The sequence below is a fragment of the Dermacentor albipictus genome, chromosome 5 (assembly GCF_038994185.2).
Source record: "Dermacentor albipictus isolate Rhodes 1998 colony chromosome 5, USDA_Dalb.pri_finalv2, whole genome shotgun sequence".
Lineage (NCBI taxonomy): Eukaryota > Metazoa > Arthropoda > Arachnida > Ixodida > Ixodidae > Dermacentor > Dermacentor albipictus.
Window position 1 is genome coordinate 162,510,904 of NC_091825.1, and position 18,571 is coordinate 162,529,474.

Sequence of the window (18,571 nt, forward strand, 5' to 3'; positions counted from 1 at the left end):
ACAGAGACAACGGCTGTCTGAGAATTCTGTAGGTAGTACAGAGCGAAAGAATGAGGAAGCATCTAGCAGATTTTCGCCAGAAGCCGACGAAAAGAGTAGTGCCTGTGAGATTGGCTGCAGATTCATAAGTGAAGGGAAAAGGCTAGCTGCTAACGATGCCTTAGTGGCAACAGAGGCCGTTAAAGGCCGCAGTGAGAGCGACGAGGTGCTGTGCCAACAGATGACTGTAGAGACAGCTAGGCCAGCTGCGAACAAATTGGCACAGTTACCGCGTGTGTGCGTCGCTGGTAATGTTAGCGAGGTAGCTAGCGAAGGAAAGGGTACTTCTGACCCGACAGAAGGGAGCACCCATGTAGAGCCAGAGGTGCGTGCAGAAGTGAAGTGCGAGCTGGACGATGCAGTTGAGAATAGTTCTCGGGGTGGCGAGCTCTGTAGCTCACGAGAGAACAACTGCATTGTTCAGGGATCGGTGCGGCTCTCCGCCAGTCTAGATAGCCTAGATAGGGATGATTCCGTTATTACTCATTCGGACTGTGCGCGTGAGACAGCGATCGATACCGACGGGCTGTGTGCCGATTCACAGCGTGAGCTGGGCAATGTAGTAGAGGGCAGTTCGCAAGAGTGCGAGTTGTCTTACTCGAGTAAAGCCTGCTGCATTGTGCCAGAGTCGGTTGAGCTGTCCGCCAGTCGAGGCAGAGAGAGAGTAGATTTAAATGTAAATCACTCAGACTGTGCGGGTAAGAGACCGATCCGGGCCGACGAAATGTGTACCGGCCAGCACGAGGCACGAGGCGACATGAAAACGAGTGCAAAGAGAAAGCGCCGTAAAAAGAAGCGCGGTAAAGACCGAGAGACGGTAATTAATGTAGCGCCGCCAAAGATGGCGAGAAACCCAAATGGGCAGGGCGCGAGGAAAAAGATGCGGTCGTCTCGGACGATGTTGACGCATCGAAAACGTTCAAGCCACCGGTCAAAGGGGGACCGCGAAGAATGTTCTGCACGGACGCGGACAAAGGGCACGAGGCTGCTAAGCTCCTCGTCGTTCCGTAGTTCTTTTCACAGCTCAGCGTGCAGTTCGAAGAAACGCAAGGTGGCAGGACGAGACCAGGTGGGGAGTAGCGACGCGGTCAGTCGAGTTTGTGTTGAAAGCGGGACGCGGGGACGCAAATTGGCAAGAGACCGTAACGTCTTGGGGGAGCTGATAGTGAATCAGCCCTTTTGTTGTCTCTCGGCAGCCAGAGTAGCTTTGAAACTTCGCCCACCGCGGGTCAGGCTGAAAGTATGAGTCAGTCGTAAGCAATCGGGAACGGGAGGCCAAGAGCGCTTCCGTAGAAATGAAGTGTTTGTTTGTTATTTTTGAGCATCGGAAAATTTCGCGATTTGAGACTAGAGTTTCTTTCAATGTGTAAGGTTTGAGCTTTGTTTATGTTTTCCTTCGAGAAGCTCGAGATTTGAAAGACGCGTTTGTGTAAACATGTAGTCTCGCGAGATGTTCATTAATAAGTAGATAGGCTTTTTTTTTTGTGTTTGAGTAACCAAGGGTCAAGGTTATTGTTAAGAGGCCTATCGTAACGCGCGTGTGTGTTATTTAACCTTCTTTCTTTTTAAGTGTTTTCGAATTTTCCAAGGTTAAGCGCGTAGGTTTTCAGTGAGTGCATGATTTGCACGGAGAAGCGTTCTTAGTTCCAGTTAGCGCGTGTCCTGTGTGGACGGAAGGAAGCAGACTTTATGACTGGGTTGCTAGTGTGTGTGGAGGGCAGCCGTATTCTGACTTCTTTAGTCAGCGTGCGTGGAAAGGGTTAGTAGAAGACGCATCATTTTAAGAGTTCTGCGGAGTGTGTAAGTCCCGCGAGTTTAATTGTTCGTTTATGTCACGTGTCCTGTAGGACTTTCAGGAAAGAAACGTGAGTAAGCGTAAATGAAAAGTTTGCCTACAACGCAAGTACGCGTTTTGTATAGTGACCACAAGGCTAGCGCGCTTGTGATTACGTACTTGTGAGATTGACCAGATTGTTCAGTGGCACCAATACGTGCGATAAGTACGCCACTGCGATAGATTGGAAACATGCTGTTCGTGTAGTTAGGCCACTTATGTTATGTTCGGCTGTTTTCATTTGTTGTTTGCATCGTCGACGACCCTTTTGTTTTGCAACAACAATAGTACTCTGGTCTTGTCGGCAATCGAGGAGAAATGGATAGCTGTTTGGAAGGGTGGTTGGAACTGTTGTCAAAATTGGGGAACTAAAAGATCAGGGTTGATTTTGACTCAGTAATAGCCTGGCGAGTCAGGGGTGAAGAGCCTGCGCTTACGCGTGGTGCAGCGCTGTGTTGTTTGGTTTGTTTGACGTTTGTTCTCCAGGGCCTAGGATCCCGAAGTTCGTCAAACGAGGCTCGACCCCAGTACCCTGCAGCTTCTTTCTGCGTTCCTCCTGGCCAGCGAATTGAGTTCACCGGCCATTCAGAACAACCTGGGCGAGGACGAGCTGTTAGATATGGAGCTGGTTCCTGAGGCTACTTCGAGTTCCCCAAACCGCTTCGAGTGGCAGCACAGCTAATTGAGGAATGCAGAGGCAGGAAAGCGCATTCCAGAGAAGCGGCCGAGCAAACAAGTTTAAGGCAACAAGTTCGTGCGTCGCCGGGATTAGAAGGGGGCCTGGGACAATGGAGCGCAATCGACCCCCTTCGTCTTTGAAGAAGGCATTTGCCACCGCTGCGGAGCCGAGTCACCGGGAGCAGGTGGGCATCCGACAATGAAGCAGGTGCACGAGCGCCCCCCCCCCCCCGCTCCTTCTCCAGCCTACAAGTGGATTGCCAGTCTGCGTGGCAAGACCGCAGAGAGCCCCGACAGGTGTGCCACGCGACACGGGCGCCTACCATTGGCTGCAAGTGGCGTCATCGGAGTGGACTCTCCCATTGGTCAAACATGACGTGACTTGCAGTGCTCGAAGGGCTTATAAGAAGCCTTCCAGAGAGACCTGAGCATTCTGGGACATGCCCTGATTCCCTGTTTCACCTCTCTCGAACTTCTTGCCGCGGGCCGCAGCGTCCGAGTTGCTGCGGGCCCGTAATGTCTGTACGACTGTTAATTGACGTCTCACGTCCCCTGTACATAATGTAGAATAAATCACCCCCAAGTTTGTGGTTTTCATCCTGAAGTCCCGTCCCCCAACCCCTACACTGGTGACAAAAACAAATGCCAGCAGTCTTAACAACAACAAAAAAAGGAAGAAAGTAAAAGAAAAGTATTAATTTTACTTGATCCAATGTTTACTTTTGGTGCTAAAGGCCTCTGTCATTCTAATGTCGCAGCCTCTTGTGCTGCTCATTATTTTGACCTTAAGTTAAAGCAAAATGAAGCACAGCTGTGTATTTACTTGCTGCCTTGAGTTCTCACATGCCTGCACAAAATAAACCATTTGACTTGTTTTTTTTAACGTGGCACCTTCTGATGAGACTAGATTTACTTGAGCATTCCAGGAAATATGGTAGAAATTATACATTCAATAGAGCACGCGTGAAGGAGCATGAGAAGTAAACTGAGCTGCAGCGCAGTGAGCAGTTGAAGGGGAAGTAGTACAGTCGCCGTCTGTTTATTCGGACCTCACGGGGACTGCGGAAATGTCCGAAAAAGCAGATTAAGAAAAAAAAATGAAATCCTTTATTTCAGTGCACTTATTCGGGCTCGGCAGTAGGCTTGAAGAAATCGTGAATGCTCCATTGCACGCTGTTCCGTTTACACACAATCAGATAAGCCTGAATCTCGGAGAGGGTCGTACGGTCACTGTAGGCGGCTGAAAGCACAGTTACTGCTTGTACTCACTCCGCATGCGACGGCAGCGTGCGTCATCTTCCGACTCAAGAGTCATTGTCTGGCGGTGCTCTAGAAACGTGACGAGTTCTACGCATGTCAGCTAAGCAGTGTCAGCACCTGTGAAACTGTCAATTGAGACGGTGTCCAGAATCGCAATGCAATCACTGCGCAGGTCTCAGCGGAACATTTTCCGTGTCAGTAGGGAGCACATCGGCAGGCGACAAATCTTAGGCCTCCCGGCACCCGCTGGCCGGCATTCCCCAGCACAGTCTGCGCGGGCACTGTCGGCGCCATTAGACACTTGATGCGATGTTTCCGTATGCCGCGTTGGATCACCGGAACCTCGACACAGCACACAAAGCAAACACCACCATGCCGACATCAGTCGCACAAACAAAAAACGTGGCCTACTCGCAGTGTCATGCGCGAAGAAACAAATCAGCTGCTGCATTGTCTTGACATGGCTTACTAAGCTGAAATCGGAACTACTGTAGAGCCACTCTATCGAACCGGGCAGAAACGATGATGATGAGCGGGGATTTGCATTAGCGCCACTTCGTGGAGCAGCAAGGAGGCTCCATTCAAAACAAAAATGGCATTCAGCCAGTCGATCCATGCACCGGTCAGAGGCGATGCATGGTGCTCTCGATCGAGTTGGCTCAAGGAGTGTCCGAAAAATCCGACGAGAGGTTGCAAGGTGTCCGAACTTTCGGCTGTTGTTATATACATTATGGTCTATGGGGAGAATGGCGGTGCCGCGAAGCAGACCGAATAATCGAGCATGTCCGAATTTTTGGAGTCCGGAAAATCAGTCGGCGACTGTATCTTATTATTTGAAATTATATAAAAAGCAACATACGTTATGAGACCACATGCAAGTTGTAGGTGTATCTTAAGAAACTGGGAGGAAAACAGCAAAATTCAGTAGTGCGCATGCACCGATGCATGCACCGATGAGACTTGCAATGAAGTGCTGATTTCGTGAATGGATAGCATGTGAAGTCGACAGTATTGATGTTGACAGAGGATGGGACAAAGCAAAAGCTGAAGCGGTGAAGTTATGAAATTTGTGTGTCTCAGAGAAGATGTAGTGGGCTGAATACTGCGGTGGTAGAAAATCTTTGCAAGAGGCCTATGTTTCTTTTTTTATTGTGTCTGAAGCCTGCAGCTAACGGCAACAATGCACTCTCTTCACCCACAGCACCTGTGATGGTGGAGAAGAAAAAGTCGGCGAAATCATCAAATGGCACTGAAGCGGTGGCTGGAACCGCACCCGAGGTGCCACCCAAGCCAGCCCACCTGCGCAAGCCACAAAAGCCTCAGCCACCAGCTGCCTCAGCCTTCCGAAGAGAACAGCGCCCACCAGCTCCTCCTGCCAGGACTGCCAAGGATACGCCACCGAAGGAGCGGGCAGGTTCCAAAGAGAAGAGCCTCTTGGTGGCCAAGGATCCCAGCCACACCGTGGGGCCTACTCAGGGTTTGCAAGCTTCCCTGCCAACCGCAGCAGTTGCTCCAATTGTGGCCACAGCGGCTGCAAAGCCAGCTTCAGTGGCCATGTCTGGGGCGACAGAACCTGCCACAGCACCCCCAGATGTGGTTGCTTCAAATGTAATCGCAGCAGCAGACCAGCAGCAGGGGACACCGTCTACAGAAAACAACGCTTCTGATGTGCAGGCTGCAGTGGCCAACCAGGTGGCTACCCTTCTCCATCTCTCATTTTTTTGGTCACAATGTGTGCATTTGCAGGCGTTTCTTATTTACATTTGTCTTTAGACGTCTAAGAGAAGGCACAGGCTTCTTTTTTGTTGTTTCCATTAACGGGTTTAGTCTTATGGTGAATAGTATGGAAAGTTGAAGATTCTAACTTCCCACAGGACGAAGAAAAAAGACATGAACACGAGTGGGATGCAGGGTAGGCCTTATGTTTTACTCTGCTTATGCTTACATTGTTTATTCACAGTATGCATTATGTTATCAATGAAATGGAATATTTTATGTAGACACACCTTTGTGGTTGCCCCAACTTTCTGGGCTGCTCTGAAATTAGTGCGATAAAGGAAGAATTTACCTAGCTAGCTAGCTAGCTAGCTAGCTACCTACCTACCTACCTACCTACCTACCTACCTGCCTACCCGCCCGCCCGCCCATCCGCCCAGCTAGCTAGCTACCTACCTACCTACCTACCCGCCCGCCCGCCCGTCTGTCCGTCCGTCTGTCTATCTATCTATCTACCTGTCTGTCTATCTATCTATCTATCTACCGTATTTACTCGCATAATGATCGCACTTTTTTTGTCAGAAAAATTGAAGCAAATTCAGGGGTGCGATCATTACGCGGGTTAAATTTCCCGGGAAAAAAAAATTTTTTTTTTCGTCCGTGTTTGCTGCGGGATGCGAGATTGCGGGTGCGGGACACCAAAACAAAAATGGCGGCTAGCGGAGCGAGCCTAACGCGCCGAACGCGATTTTTTTTTTCTTCTCGTGAGTACATTACGTGCATTGAAACAGTTTCTTCCGTATTAGTGATGAATAATATCGTTAATATCGGCAAGTTTGCGGCAATAACGTAGCCATGTCCACTTTGAGGGGACAGTAATAGGTGGGCGCGGTTAGCTGCCAGTGACAGAAACGCATGACGGGCATGCTGCGGAAACTGCGGCATCTGTCTTCACTACTTTCCGCTAAGGGTGGGCGAATATCTTAGCTGCGTTACAAGCGTCGGCGTATGAATAGGGCACACTTTTAACGTATCAGAGTAAACGTGGCTACTATCATTGCCGCGCGCGATTTGTTGCGTGCTCACGAGTGCAAAAGCAGATGAAAAGAATCGAAATGCGCCTTTATTGTTTTTGTTGACATCAGCCATTATAAAGCCAACCCATAATAAAGGCAAGTTTGGTTGTACCTCATTTTGTCATGGAAGTGCGGAAAGTGATGAAAGTAATGAAACGAGGCATCTACTTAAGAATGTTTAGTGCGTGCAGGCCGCTTGGCTTGTCTTGAAGAGTCGTTCGCGTAGCATTCGACAGGTGGTAAGCGCGATCATTATTCGCTAGACTTAGCACACGACATATCGCTGCGGCAAGTTCGGGGTGCGATCATTACGCGGGAAATAAAAAAAATCGAATTTTGACGACAAATTTTAGGGGTGCGATCATTATGCGAGTAAATACGGTATCTATCTGTCTGTCTGTCTGTCGGTCGGTCGGTCTCGGTCGGTCGGTCGGTCGGTCGGTCGGTCGGTCGGTCGGTCGGTCGGTCGGTCGGTCGGTCGGTCGGTCGGTCGGTCGGTCGGTCGGTCGGTCGGTCGGTCGGTCGGTCGGTCGGTCGGTCGGTCGGTCGGTCGGTCGGTCGGTCGGTCGGTCGGTCGGTCGGTCGGTCGGTCGGTCGGTCGGTCGGTCGGTCGGTCGGTCGGTCGGTCGGTCGGTCGGTCGGTCGGTCGGTCGGTCGGTCGGTCGGTCGGTCGGTCGGTCGGTCGGTCGGTCGGTCGGTCGGTCGGTCGGTCGGTCGGTCGGTCGGTCGGTCGGTCGGTCGGTCGGTCGGTCGGTCGGTCGGTCGGTCGGTCGGTCGGTCGGTCGGTCGGTCGGTCGGTCGGTCGGTCGGTCGGTCGGTCGGTCGGTCGGTCGGTCGGTCGGTCGGTCGGTCGGTCGGTCGGTCGGTCGGTCGGTCGGTCGGTCGGTCGGTCGGTCGGTCGGTCGGTCGGTCGGTCGGTCGGTCGGTCGGTCGGTCGGTCGGTCGGTCGGTCGGTCGGTCGGTCGGTCGGTCGGTCGGTCGGTCGGTCGGTCGGTCGGTCGGTCGGTCGGTCGGTCGGTCGGTCGGTCGGTCGGTCGGTCGGTCGGTCGGTCGGTCGGTCGGTCGGTCGGTCGGTCGGTCGGTCGGTCGGTCGGTCGGTCGGTCGGTCGGTCGGTCGGTCGGTCGGTCGGTCGGTCGGTCGGTCGGTCGGTCGGTCGGTCGGTCGGTCGGTCGGTCGGTCGGTCGGTCGGTCGGTCGGTCGGTCGGTCGGTCGGTCGGTCGGTCGGTCGGTCGGTCGGTCGGTCGGTCGGTCGGTCGGTCGGTCGGTCGGTCGGTCGGTCGGTCGGTCGGTCGGTCGGTCGGTCGGTCGGTCGGTCGGTCGGTCGGTCGGTCGGTCGGTCGGTCGGTCGGTCGGTCGGTCGGTCGGTCGGTCGGTCGGTCGGTCGGTCGGTCGGTCGGTCGGTGCCCACGGAAAGCTTTGTGCCTTTTTAACATAATGTGCTACTTTACAAATGGAATGGTGTGCATGGCAGCAAAAAAGCATAATAAACATATTGCGTGGAGCAAAACAAACTGAAAGACAATGACAGCATTTAAATGGCTGGAGCCCGATACACACAAACTACATATATAAACATCTACACATACAAAGACATACCCGTACATATAAAGCAAAGAGACGTAAATGAAAGGACATATTAAAGAATGGTAGGAAAAAGTATGCTGAAGCCATTGACGTTGATTGTCAGTGTAAGTGGGTAGCCTGAACTAACAGACGAGCGAGGATGCGAGCAATGTACCTCCCCCACTTACTTTCCACCCATCCCTGCAACTCAGTTGCCCAAGAGCGTGCATCCTTTTCCTGGGCCTTTCTCGGAGTTCCTTCATGGCAGCCATGGAGGGCAAACGCGTCCACTTTATGCTCTCCTCTCTGTGTTGGCGTCAATGCCATCAGCGTTAAGTGGAACGCTCGCCTGCATCTGTCGTGTATACTTTGTGGGCAAGAATCCACTGTGGATCCTCGTCCACCGCATCGTCCACAATGGGCTGGCCGCCGCTGGGCGGCAGTGAGACGTGCAACGAATGAGCAAGCTGCTGTTTCTGCCACTAAATGTGAAGTGGCTGTGTATGTGGTGTGTATGTTAAATAGTGGTGAAAGGTAAAATGATCCCAAGCGGGGCGTAGTTCGCATCAAGGCACTAGATTAATAGAGGCCTTGTGGACCAGTGCTACAGATGTTGTGAGCACAAGATCAAGAACTTTACCCTGGTGGTTGACCACAGTGTTGTGCTGTTGAACGCCATTGTATAATGCAAAGTCCACAAGAAAACTGGCTTTGCGGCAGGAGCTAGGGTAAACATTGGACACACTACCTGTGCCCCACTCAATGCCAGAAAATGGTGGTGTACATACTTACTAAAATTTGTGAATGGTTCAACCTCAACGAAGTGCTCAATAAACTTAGCGTTGTCAAGCAAATGTGGGAAGTAATAAGTACCCAGTAGGTAGTTTGGGGCCGTCGTTGGCAACAATTTACAGTTCAAACTCTTTCAGTATGTGACTCAAGGTCAAACCTGCAATATAAGGAGTTCAACACTATAAGGACACCACCTCCTTGTTTAAGACATCGGCTATCATAATCACTATCACGATGAAACACAGGGTAGTTGAAACACTGGTTGGAAGGTATAGTGCCATCGAGCCATTTTCTGTAATGCGCAATAGGAGTGTTCCTTGCAGTCAGGCTTGAGTAGAAGGCTTCAGCTTCAGTGTGAAGGCCCCTCCCATTCTTGTGGTAACCGTTTGTAACGCGCCTGTTGGAGTGGTCTCATTGCTTGCAGTGGTCTGTGCACATGCTCGCAAGATGCCCACGAATGGTCAAAAGATATTGTAGGAACAGAAGGCCCCCAAATAATAGCCATTTATTTATCAGGGGACTGTGTTGATGTCGTGGCTACCATTGTCAAGCCTATATGCCTGATCGCGCCTGTCCGGTCTCTTCTTCCACCGCGGCGCTCTATGAGTACTGTCTGCTACATGTCTCCTCCCCCCCTATCCTAGCGATTAAGTTGTGGAGATGGCACTGCCAGAGTGTAGATGAGCTGGCTTCAAGCGGTCTATCGAAATTGTCTCTTCGTGTCTGCTGACAAGAAGTGTGAAAAACTTGGCGTCACGCTTGAGGACTTTGAAGGGACCGTTGTAAGGCGCTTGTAAAGGAGTGCGAGTAGTGTCGTGATAGATAAATACATGCCTGCTTTGAAGTAAAGATGGGCTCATGTAAACATTTCTGCAGTCGTTACAAAGCGGGGGTGGTATAACAGTGGCCATACATTTTAATGTTGGAACCATTCATGGCAATGAGAAAAGACTTGTCGTGGTGATGTCTTCTGCAGTTTTGAAAAGTAGGGGGAATGACACAAATTTCCGCACCAATGTCTACAAGATACAAGATTGTGAACTTTCGTGACACGGTCGATGACGTAGAAGAGACTACTTAATGTAGGGCCATTAGCACTAGCCGTCATCAGCGACTGACCCAACTGTTTCCCGGAAAGTTACAAGGCGGACGGTACCGATGTGTGCGAGTCCCTTTATCTGGCGTGATACCAACAAATAAAGGGAGACGGAGGGCGTGACACATTTTGGTCATGCGAGCGATTCTGCTGCTGATGGTTTCTCACACAAAAGCGTTAGGCAGCCAACTGGTTAGTTAGTTCCTCTACTTGCGCAGCAAGGTGCATTCTTGGACTGTCAGGTTTGTCAAAGTGCTGCTGTAACTGGGCTTGTGTCGCCACGGATGCATTACAACGGTCAACAGAGGATACACAGGATGGAAAGAATCCATAGCCTGGTCTGCCATCGTCGCCAAGGCCTCGACAGATGTTGTAGTAGGTGAGGCACATAAACTCATGCATACCTGGTTTTGTAGACGCTGGAAGAAGAGCTCCCAAAGGATTCTTGAGTCTGCTGATAATGGACTGGTTCCCAGGGGTTGTGTCATGCGGCGAAGCAGCTCACTTGGTTTTCTGTCACCAAGTTCCTTCGGTGAGAGGAGCTGTTGAATCCGTCGCGACTTATAGCCGGTGGTGCGCTGCAGTAACTCCCGCTTAAGGGTGTCGTACTGATCATCGGGCGGAGGAGCTACCGTATAAACGCGTGTAAGGGCCGCACCCGTGTATGGGCCGCACCCCCAACTTCCCGAAGCAAATATTTAAAAAAAAAATATCCGTGTAAGGGCCGCACCCCGAACTTTCCACGACCCACGTGTGATTAGCCTTCAAAATGCGCGCGCACGGAAGCTTCCAGATGCCGCCCACGGATGGCGCCGATGTCGCGGGTCATCATCATCATCATATTTTCTTTCTGCCGCGAGCTTCCGCAATCCATATCGTCATCGGTATCATCAGCCCTGGCCACCATGCTGGCCACCCCGGCTTTGTTTTGCGACTGTCGAAGGCACGCGAGTTGTAGCAGCGTTGTTGGCGTGGGCGCACGCTGTTGTTGCGGCTCTCGTGTGTGCTCTGCTTTATTTTTCACGAATTGCCATCGAGCGTTGCCATTCTAGCACGATGGGCAAACATATCAATAGCTACACGGCAGGCTTTAAATTGAAGGTAGTGGAGTTTGCCCTCGACCATGGCAAGCGTGCGGCGGGTAGAAAATTTGACGTGGACGAGAAGTGCGTCCGAAGGTGATGCAACCAGAAGGATGCGTTGAAGACCACCAGCTCCAAAAGGCGTGCTTTTCGAGGCAAGCCATGCAAATATCCTGAGCTCGAAGAAGAGCTGTTCCGCTACGCAATGGAAGTGCGGAACAATGGATATGCGCTGACGACGGACATGCTGCGCGTGAAGACGCAAGCTTTGGCGCGTGCGAGAAGCATACCCCGCGAGGAGTTCAAAGGTAGCGTCGGCTGGTTGCGGAGATTTTTAAAGAGGAAGGGCCTATCCTTTCGGCGAAGGACCAACGATTTGGACGGAACTGAAGACGACGACTTGTGGGGTGATGAGCCAGAAGAATGCAGCACCAGCTCGGAGTCTGAGGACTCCGCGAGTGATGATGACTGATTGTAAATAGTGATGATTGATGAGGATTATTGTAAATAAACGCGCATTCACTTATTGGTCTGTTTTTACTTGAAAAAAAATTTTTTTTTTTCGTATGTCGCGTGTATGGGCCGCACCCCGAAAATAGGCCCTCGAATTTGTAAAAAAAAGTGCGGCCCTTACACGCGTTTATACGGTAGCAAAATGTCACAGGCCAAAGTTGCAGTGTTCAAGTTAAACACACTCATGACGTCGTCATACTTGGCCGCCTGAGATGTGACTCGCTGAAGGCGAAACTGCACTTTGATGTGGACGAACCAGAGTTCGCAGTTTGAGGGCCAGAAATTGGAAAGTTTGAGTGTGGCGATGGAAGACGTTCCGTTTTCTTCGAGATGTCCTTGTTTGGAGGCCGGTTCCATGGTGTCTAGAAGAAACTTGGTAGACGTATACAGTTGTGATATGGTATTGCATCCATGTCACCAACTTGTAGGAACAGAAGGCCCACAAAGAACTGCCATTTATTTATCAGGTGACTTCATTGATGTCGTGTCTACCATCATCGAGCCTATATGCCTGATCGCACTAGTGCAGTGTCCTTCGACCGCGGGGCTCTATGAATACTGTCCACTACAATGCAGTCCACAGGCCATACCTCCGGTGAGTTTATGCTCCCAAAGTCTTGTTCTCCAACAGCCACATGTTAAGACGCACAGTTTGGCTGTGTGGCACTGAGCCTTGCATTGATTCTTTGTGTAAATGATTCAGTAATGTATGTACTACTTCAGTTCTCATTTCCGTATAGTATACTAATCATAGCCTGATTTATTGCACTATTCTCAGGAAGCCATGCATAAGTGCAGACTGGTTACATTTATAGAAGGCGCAAGTTTGGGGACCTCTTTGCCTCATCTTGGCACCTTGCGGTAGGTAGGTAGATAGTTAGATTCCTGTCTTGCCTCACTTTAGTAAAAGGAAAATAATGGGCGACTGATGGTGGAATTGAATCTCTGCCATTGAGCACAGCAGCCTGGTGCTCTAACCATTAGGCCACAATCACACGCATACAACCCTCGTTCCAAAGCCAGCCAGATCTTTGAAACACTCAGCATGTGTGCCTCATGCCAATTTCTCGTCTTCTTTCTTCATGGCAGCTCACGCTGTGAGCTGCTATGCTAAGGCCATACTACACGTACTCATGCTGGCACATGAAAGCTTGCGCCAACACATCTCAGGCACATGCAGATAGTGCAGGACAGATCATGCGCATTGACGTGCAGAGCAAGCATAGATCTCTTCTCCAGACGAGTATCAATGCTTTGGCTGCCTCACAAAAATACAAAACAATGTTTACTGAAGCAAAAACTGAGGTAGCCTGCACTGATGTGCGTCTTGGAGGTTCAAACCACCATTCCTCGCAAGGCACGGCAAATGCAAGGGGCACGAGCGCAAGCTTTCGAGCACTGGCAAGCGTACATGTAGTTTGGCCTTTAGACTGTAATATCTACGGGACAGACCCACTTTTCTGACTACTTTCCTCGTAGCAGGCTGTGCTACATAGAGACTGTGTGGTGTTGTACTGACTTCATAATTGCCAAAGTTGATTATGTTTTCACATTTCTTTGCCGTATTACAAATGCCCTCGTCGCTTGACAGACACCAGATTACATAGCCATAGGTATGTCCAATTGTATAACATGAAGTCGCTGATGACATCACAATCCATGTTTCTCGCTTATGCTCGTCCAGTACCTATGTAAAACCTAACAATTGCCATGTCATAAGCTCACATTGAACGGCCGGCATAGAAATCGTGTTGTTGCTGCCATATGATCGTCTTCAACGTGGTTGTCCTTGTGCTGTTGTCATTACACACACATACACGCATGACCAAGGCACATCTTCACAACCCACACACATACAGCTACCCCAAACAATGCTGGATAGCCAGGTACAAACAAAAGGCTTCACATAACATTGATTCCCACAGTGCATGGCATCTGCATAATTTTTTTTATCTTGTTTTACGGCATTACTGTACTCCATCTAATAATTTGACACCATCTTGCCCAAATGCAAGTGGTGGTTCATTGATGCAGCTTACTTTAATAAATTTTTAAAAACTCAGTTACGTGACAAAACTGACATTGGCTGTGTATAAACGTACTCTAGGAGCAGAAGGCACCTGTACTTCAGGAGGTTCCCATCACCACTGGGCCTGCAGAGCAGAAGCCAGCCACTTTCCATATCGGTGTGCCTGAAGGTCCCATGCAGCCGGCTGTGCAAAGTGCAGATCCAAGCACTGAAGATGTGCCCAGTAAACCAGCACCACGTGTGATCTCCGAGGAAGAAGCACGAGCCCTACTGGCCGAAAAGCGCCGTTTGGCACGTGAACAGGCCGAGAGAGAGGCTGAGCTGGAACGTCAGCGGCAGGAAGAGCTCAGGTTTGTGCTGGTATACTCTGGAGGTTACACCAAGGAATACATTCTTGATATGCTACTTTTAACTAGGGGAGTGTGAATACTGAATAGTACACATTAAATAGAATTGAATAAAGAAAAAAAAGCTGAATATTGAGTCGAATGTATAATGTCAAAAGATTTTGCGCAGAATTTAATGCTTACAAATTTTGGGCTAGAAAATATGGTGCTGCAGATTCCTGGGAGTCTCTTAGCCAATAGCATTGCCAGAAATCTTAATTCTCAGGGGGGGGGGGGGGGGTGCGTGTTCTTTTCTGGCGGCTACCACTCTTTACCCTTACTCTCGATATACAGCCAATGTGGGATTTTTTGGACTCACTAGTGGCTGCAAAAAAATCTGAAAAATCTCGCAGCCCGAAAAAAATAAATACATGCCTTATACTGCCCCAAGGGCTCTTATCGCCAAAGGCACATGCGAAATAACTCGGAAGGCCTGCCAGTACACTTATTAGGGGTATCGGTGCTCATACTGTGAAAGGAGACAGCAGGAGCATGCGTGTATAATTAAGGGATACATACAGTGTCCCATGACAATTGTCCCTTCTGACTTTCGGTATGCTTCACCGCGTAACACTACTGTATAGAGGCGAAGTTAACTTTCGGGAACCAGCATTATGCAATGCACTGTGCAATTCTAGCCACCCTAATCGTGCTTTCCGAGCTTCGAAGCCATTGGCAACGATTACAAAGGCACAGTTGGCACCATTGCTAACAGTGGCAAATTTTTTCAATGAAAAACACGGCACCGAACAGCAAGAAGCTAGGTAGCGAACATCGAAGTAGCTAGGCGTAGCGTTGCCACGTTGTTGGCTATGGCTGCCTGCGGATCTGCGTGCAAGAGTGCCGGTTCGAGGCGGTGAGATAATCAGAATGGCGGTAATGATGGCTTCGATTAATGCTGTTTCGGGCCTGTGGTGATGGCTAAAAGTCCAGGAAATTGGACAGTGAAGGTTTCTTGCATCTGAAATTTCAGACATTCTTATACATTGACTCTATGGGGTACGTGGCGGTGCCGCGAAGGTGTACAAGTTATCCGGCTTTTCACGGACACCATGGACTGGAGTTTACACTTTTCTGTTTGGCTTCTTGTTAGTGCTTGAGACGGCGCAATGTTGTAACAGGCTGTGGTCTCTAGAAACAGGCGTCGATTTGTTGGGTTGAAACCGATTTTGGTGATGACTTACGAAACGAGTGACAGCATCATCATCATGTTCGTGTGCATGCATGCGTGTGTGTGTGTCGAGAGATAGAAAGAAAGATACGCAGAAAGAGGTACACCATTCACAGACGGATACTTCTTTCACTTCCTGAAAAGCATGCTTTATCAACGAGGATACATGTTTTACATTGTAGAAACAACGCTTTCAGGGGTGGGACTCCTGCGCCAATTGCGCCATATTGATGCAAACGCTGGTTCCTGCACCAAACTGCGCCAAACACAGAAAAGTGACCGAAATTGCACCACACTGCACCAGAACAGTTTTGGCATGTGTGCTCTAGCAGTGATCACGAACAGTGAGCGGATTCATTCTCTGAAAAAGAGCACAGCCATTCACATTCCACACACCGCGCGACGGCGCCTCCCGCACAGTTCCTCGTAATTTTCGCGCTTATAGCACTAGAATTTCCAGCGCTTCCGGCAAGTGGCTGGTGCGCGCATGGCCACTCCCGGCTGTTGTTGCTGCTGTAAAGGCCAGGGCAGGTGTATTTAGTGGCGCACACTCCATTGCTGAGGCACAAAATGGCAAGAAGTAGACTGAGGGTGCTGCGAGCAAACTAGAACCTTTTTTAACTGTGTTTAAATTTCCTTCGCATCCAGTGCTTCATTATCTTGTTATCACTGTGGCCTCTGGTTTTGCTCTTGTACTGTTGGCGTGAATAAAAACACGTACCATAACGAACACGTTTTATATGTAATTACAGTCAATGACCGATTTTTTACACATGTCCGTAAATTGGAATGTCTTGGTGAAACCCCCCCTCCGGAATTTTGGATGCAAAACTTTTAGCCGTTTTATTTTCCCGACTCTTTCACAGTGGCTGCAGGTACAAAGTGGCATTAATCGAAGCCACTGCCATTTGTATTATATCACACACTTAAACCGATGCTCTCGCACGCCAATTCGCTGGCAGCGACCACCGCCTGGCTGCTTCAGATGTTCGCTGCCAAGTTTCTCGCTGTTCAGTGCCGTATGTTCATTGAAAGAATTTGCTGCGTTCATTGAAAGAACTGGTGACCTGACTCCACGTTCGTAATCCTGATCGATGACTTCGAAGTGCAGAAAACATGCTACATTGCATAATGCCGAGTTTCAAAAGTCAGCTTCGCCACAATGTGGAAATGTTATGCATTCAAGTGCACAAACTGTATTGCAGTGAAGCATACCGCGTGTGTAAAGGGGCAACTGTCATGGGACATGGTATGTATTCCTTAATTACACATGCAGGCGCCCGCTATCTCCAGTTAATACGAGCTATGATACGCCTAATAAGTGTACTGGCAGGCCTTCAGAGCTATTTCAGGCTTGCCTGTGATGATTTGAGCTTTTTGGGCACTAAAGTGCATGCATTCATTTTTTTGGACGTTGACTGGTAGCTAGTTTGTAATCATGGAGTAGTGCCATGTGTACGTTTCAAAGTCTGGATTAAGCTACTGTTATTAATGTACCCAGTTTCATCTAAACTGGAAACGAAATAACGCATTGGAGTAGTCTCAGAAGGGTGTGCGTTTGAATTTATGCTGATAGTGCCTTCATGTGATTATTTCATGCATAGAGTGAAACCACCTCGTAAACCCATACCTAGAAAGAGAATGACAAATTATGTGGCTATATGGTAATTAAACTAGTTGGGCCTAAATAGAATGCATGCTTTCCTATATGTTTTGCCAATATTTAATGTCAGCATAATTTTGGCTTCACGCTTCAACCAGATGAGCAGCTGCGTGAGATCATGCGGGTGAGTTATTGCTTAAGAAAGGTGTTCTACTTTGTGATTTCTTGCTTACACTTAATTTGTTCGTGATGGTACATCTGCTTAAATAAATACATAGGTGTAGCAGTAATTTCATTATGGAAATAAAGTGCCGTCCAAAGCTTTGATTTCATGGAATGCAAAAGAATCCTGCATTAGGGGCCATGCGCTGCAGCGGGTTCAGCCGGTGGGCGTCTCTGTGTGACAGGGCCGGTGTGACGTAAAACTTTTCCAATCTGTTTTTGGGCCCATATGGCAGAGGCCTCAGACATTTTGACCTATCACGAAGGGCTAATGGTGGATTTGGAATAGCTTTACGTTATACCGGCCCAGGGTCCGCGTCTCTGTCTGCGGTGACATATGGTGACCCAGGAATTATGTTACTGTGTCAACTGAACTGCATAATTTGAGAACATTTTCTACTACCATCATGAGTGTTGGCACGTGGGAATATATAGTTCGATTGTAGTTCCACCGGTGTTTTGGCTTTACAGGAAAGCATGCGCCTTGCCGCCACTTGTCCCACTGATCCATATTCTAGTACGCTATAGCTACAAAGCACATTTTTACGTCCCTGTGTTCTGATTGACTTGCAGCAAGACGAAACCATTTCTATTATGTAGAAATGACTTTCAGTAAACCACAGTAGTTCACAACTCTGGCTTCTCCATACGGTCTGTTGGTGAAGCGCATTCCCAGGCACTTCACCCACGCTGTCGAGAAATTAGAGAAAAATCTGTTTATAATAAAGGCTATGGTTACTTGTGGATTTCCGCAAGTAACCATAGCATTCAATCATCTACTACTGTTACTGTTACAAATGTACCCAGTTTCACCTAAACTGGAAACGAAATAACGCATTGGAGTAATCTCAGAAGGGTGTGCGTTTGAATTTATGCTGATAGTGCCTATTACTCAAATGCTCTTCCTGTGCTGTGTCCATGCTATTGGCGGCGAGGAGTTACGGAGTCGCCCTCTATCGGAAGCGCCTCGCTGGCGTAGTATGAGGGATCACGTGGCGCGCTCCTCATAGGTTTTGCTGTCAGCGCTCACTGAAAACACCACGCGCGAGCTTTCCCGGACATTTCTGTAAGTACTTTCGAAACGAGAGAAGTTTCTTACTGGCTAAATAATAATCTTGGGCAAACTGAAAGCACACAATCGTTTACAGTCGCTATCTCTTTACCGAATACGTACAGTGAACGCCACTGCGCGCGGTCTCCGCGATGGAGTCTGCCGAACCGGCTTCTTGCGTGAAAGGTAGGTAAACGCTGAGAGCAAACTATGTCAAATATGTTCTTACAGTGTTTGTATAACTAAATGGAGCGTAATAGAATGAAGCCTCAATGCAGCGATCGCGCAGATTCGCAGCGACCGACTGCGCGTCTGTATGCTTGTCCGCGCACTGTTTCGCTTTCTCCGCGCGCGCGTTTTCGCACCGTGCCATGAGCTTTAGGCCGCAGAATGTGAGCATTTGACAGTATACAAGCAACCATTGTTGCGTGGGCGCTATCAGAGCTGTTCAAAAATCAT

At 49.3% G+C, this 18,571-nt stretch overlaps 1 protein-coding gene across 11 annotated transcripts in view; it reads left to right on the plus strand.

The window, feature by feature from the left end:
- The window catches only part of LOC135904002 (ensconsin-like), a 137,393-nt gene that overhangs the window by 88,874 nt on the left and 29,948 nt on the right, over positions 1–18,571 (plus strand). For all 11 annotated transcript variants that reach the window (XM_065434518.2, XM_065434527.2, XM_065434529.2 and 8 more), the window contains 2 exons: positions 5,013–5,503; positions 13,758–14,029. In XM_065434518.2, the coding sequence (XP_065290590.2) occupies positions 5,013–5,503; positions 13,758–14,029 (763 nt within the window). The remainder of the gene's footprint in view (positions 1–5,012; positions 5,504–13,757; positions 14,030–18,571) is intronic.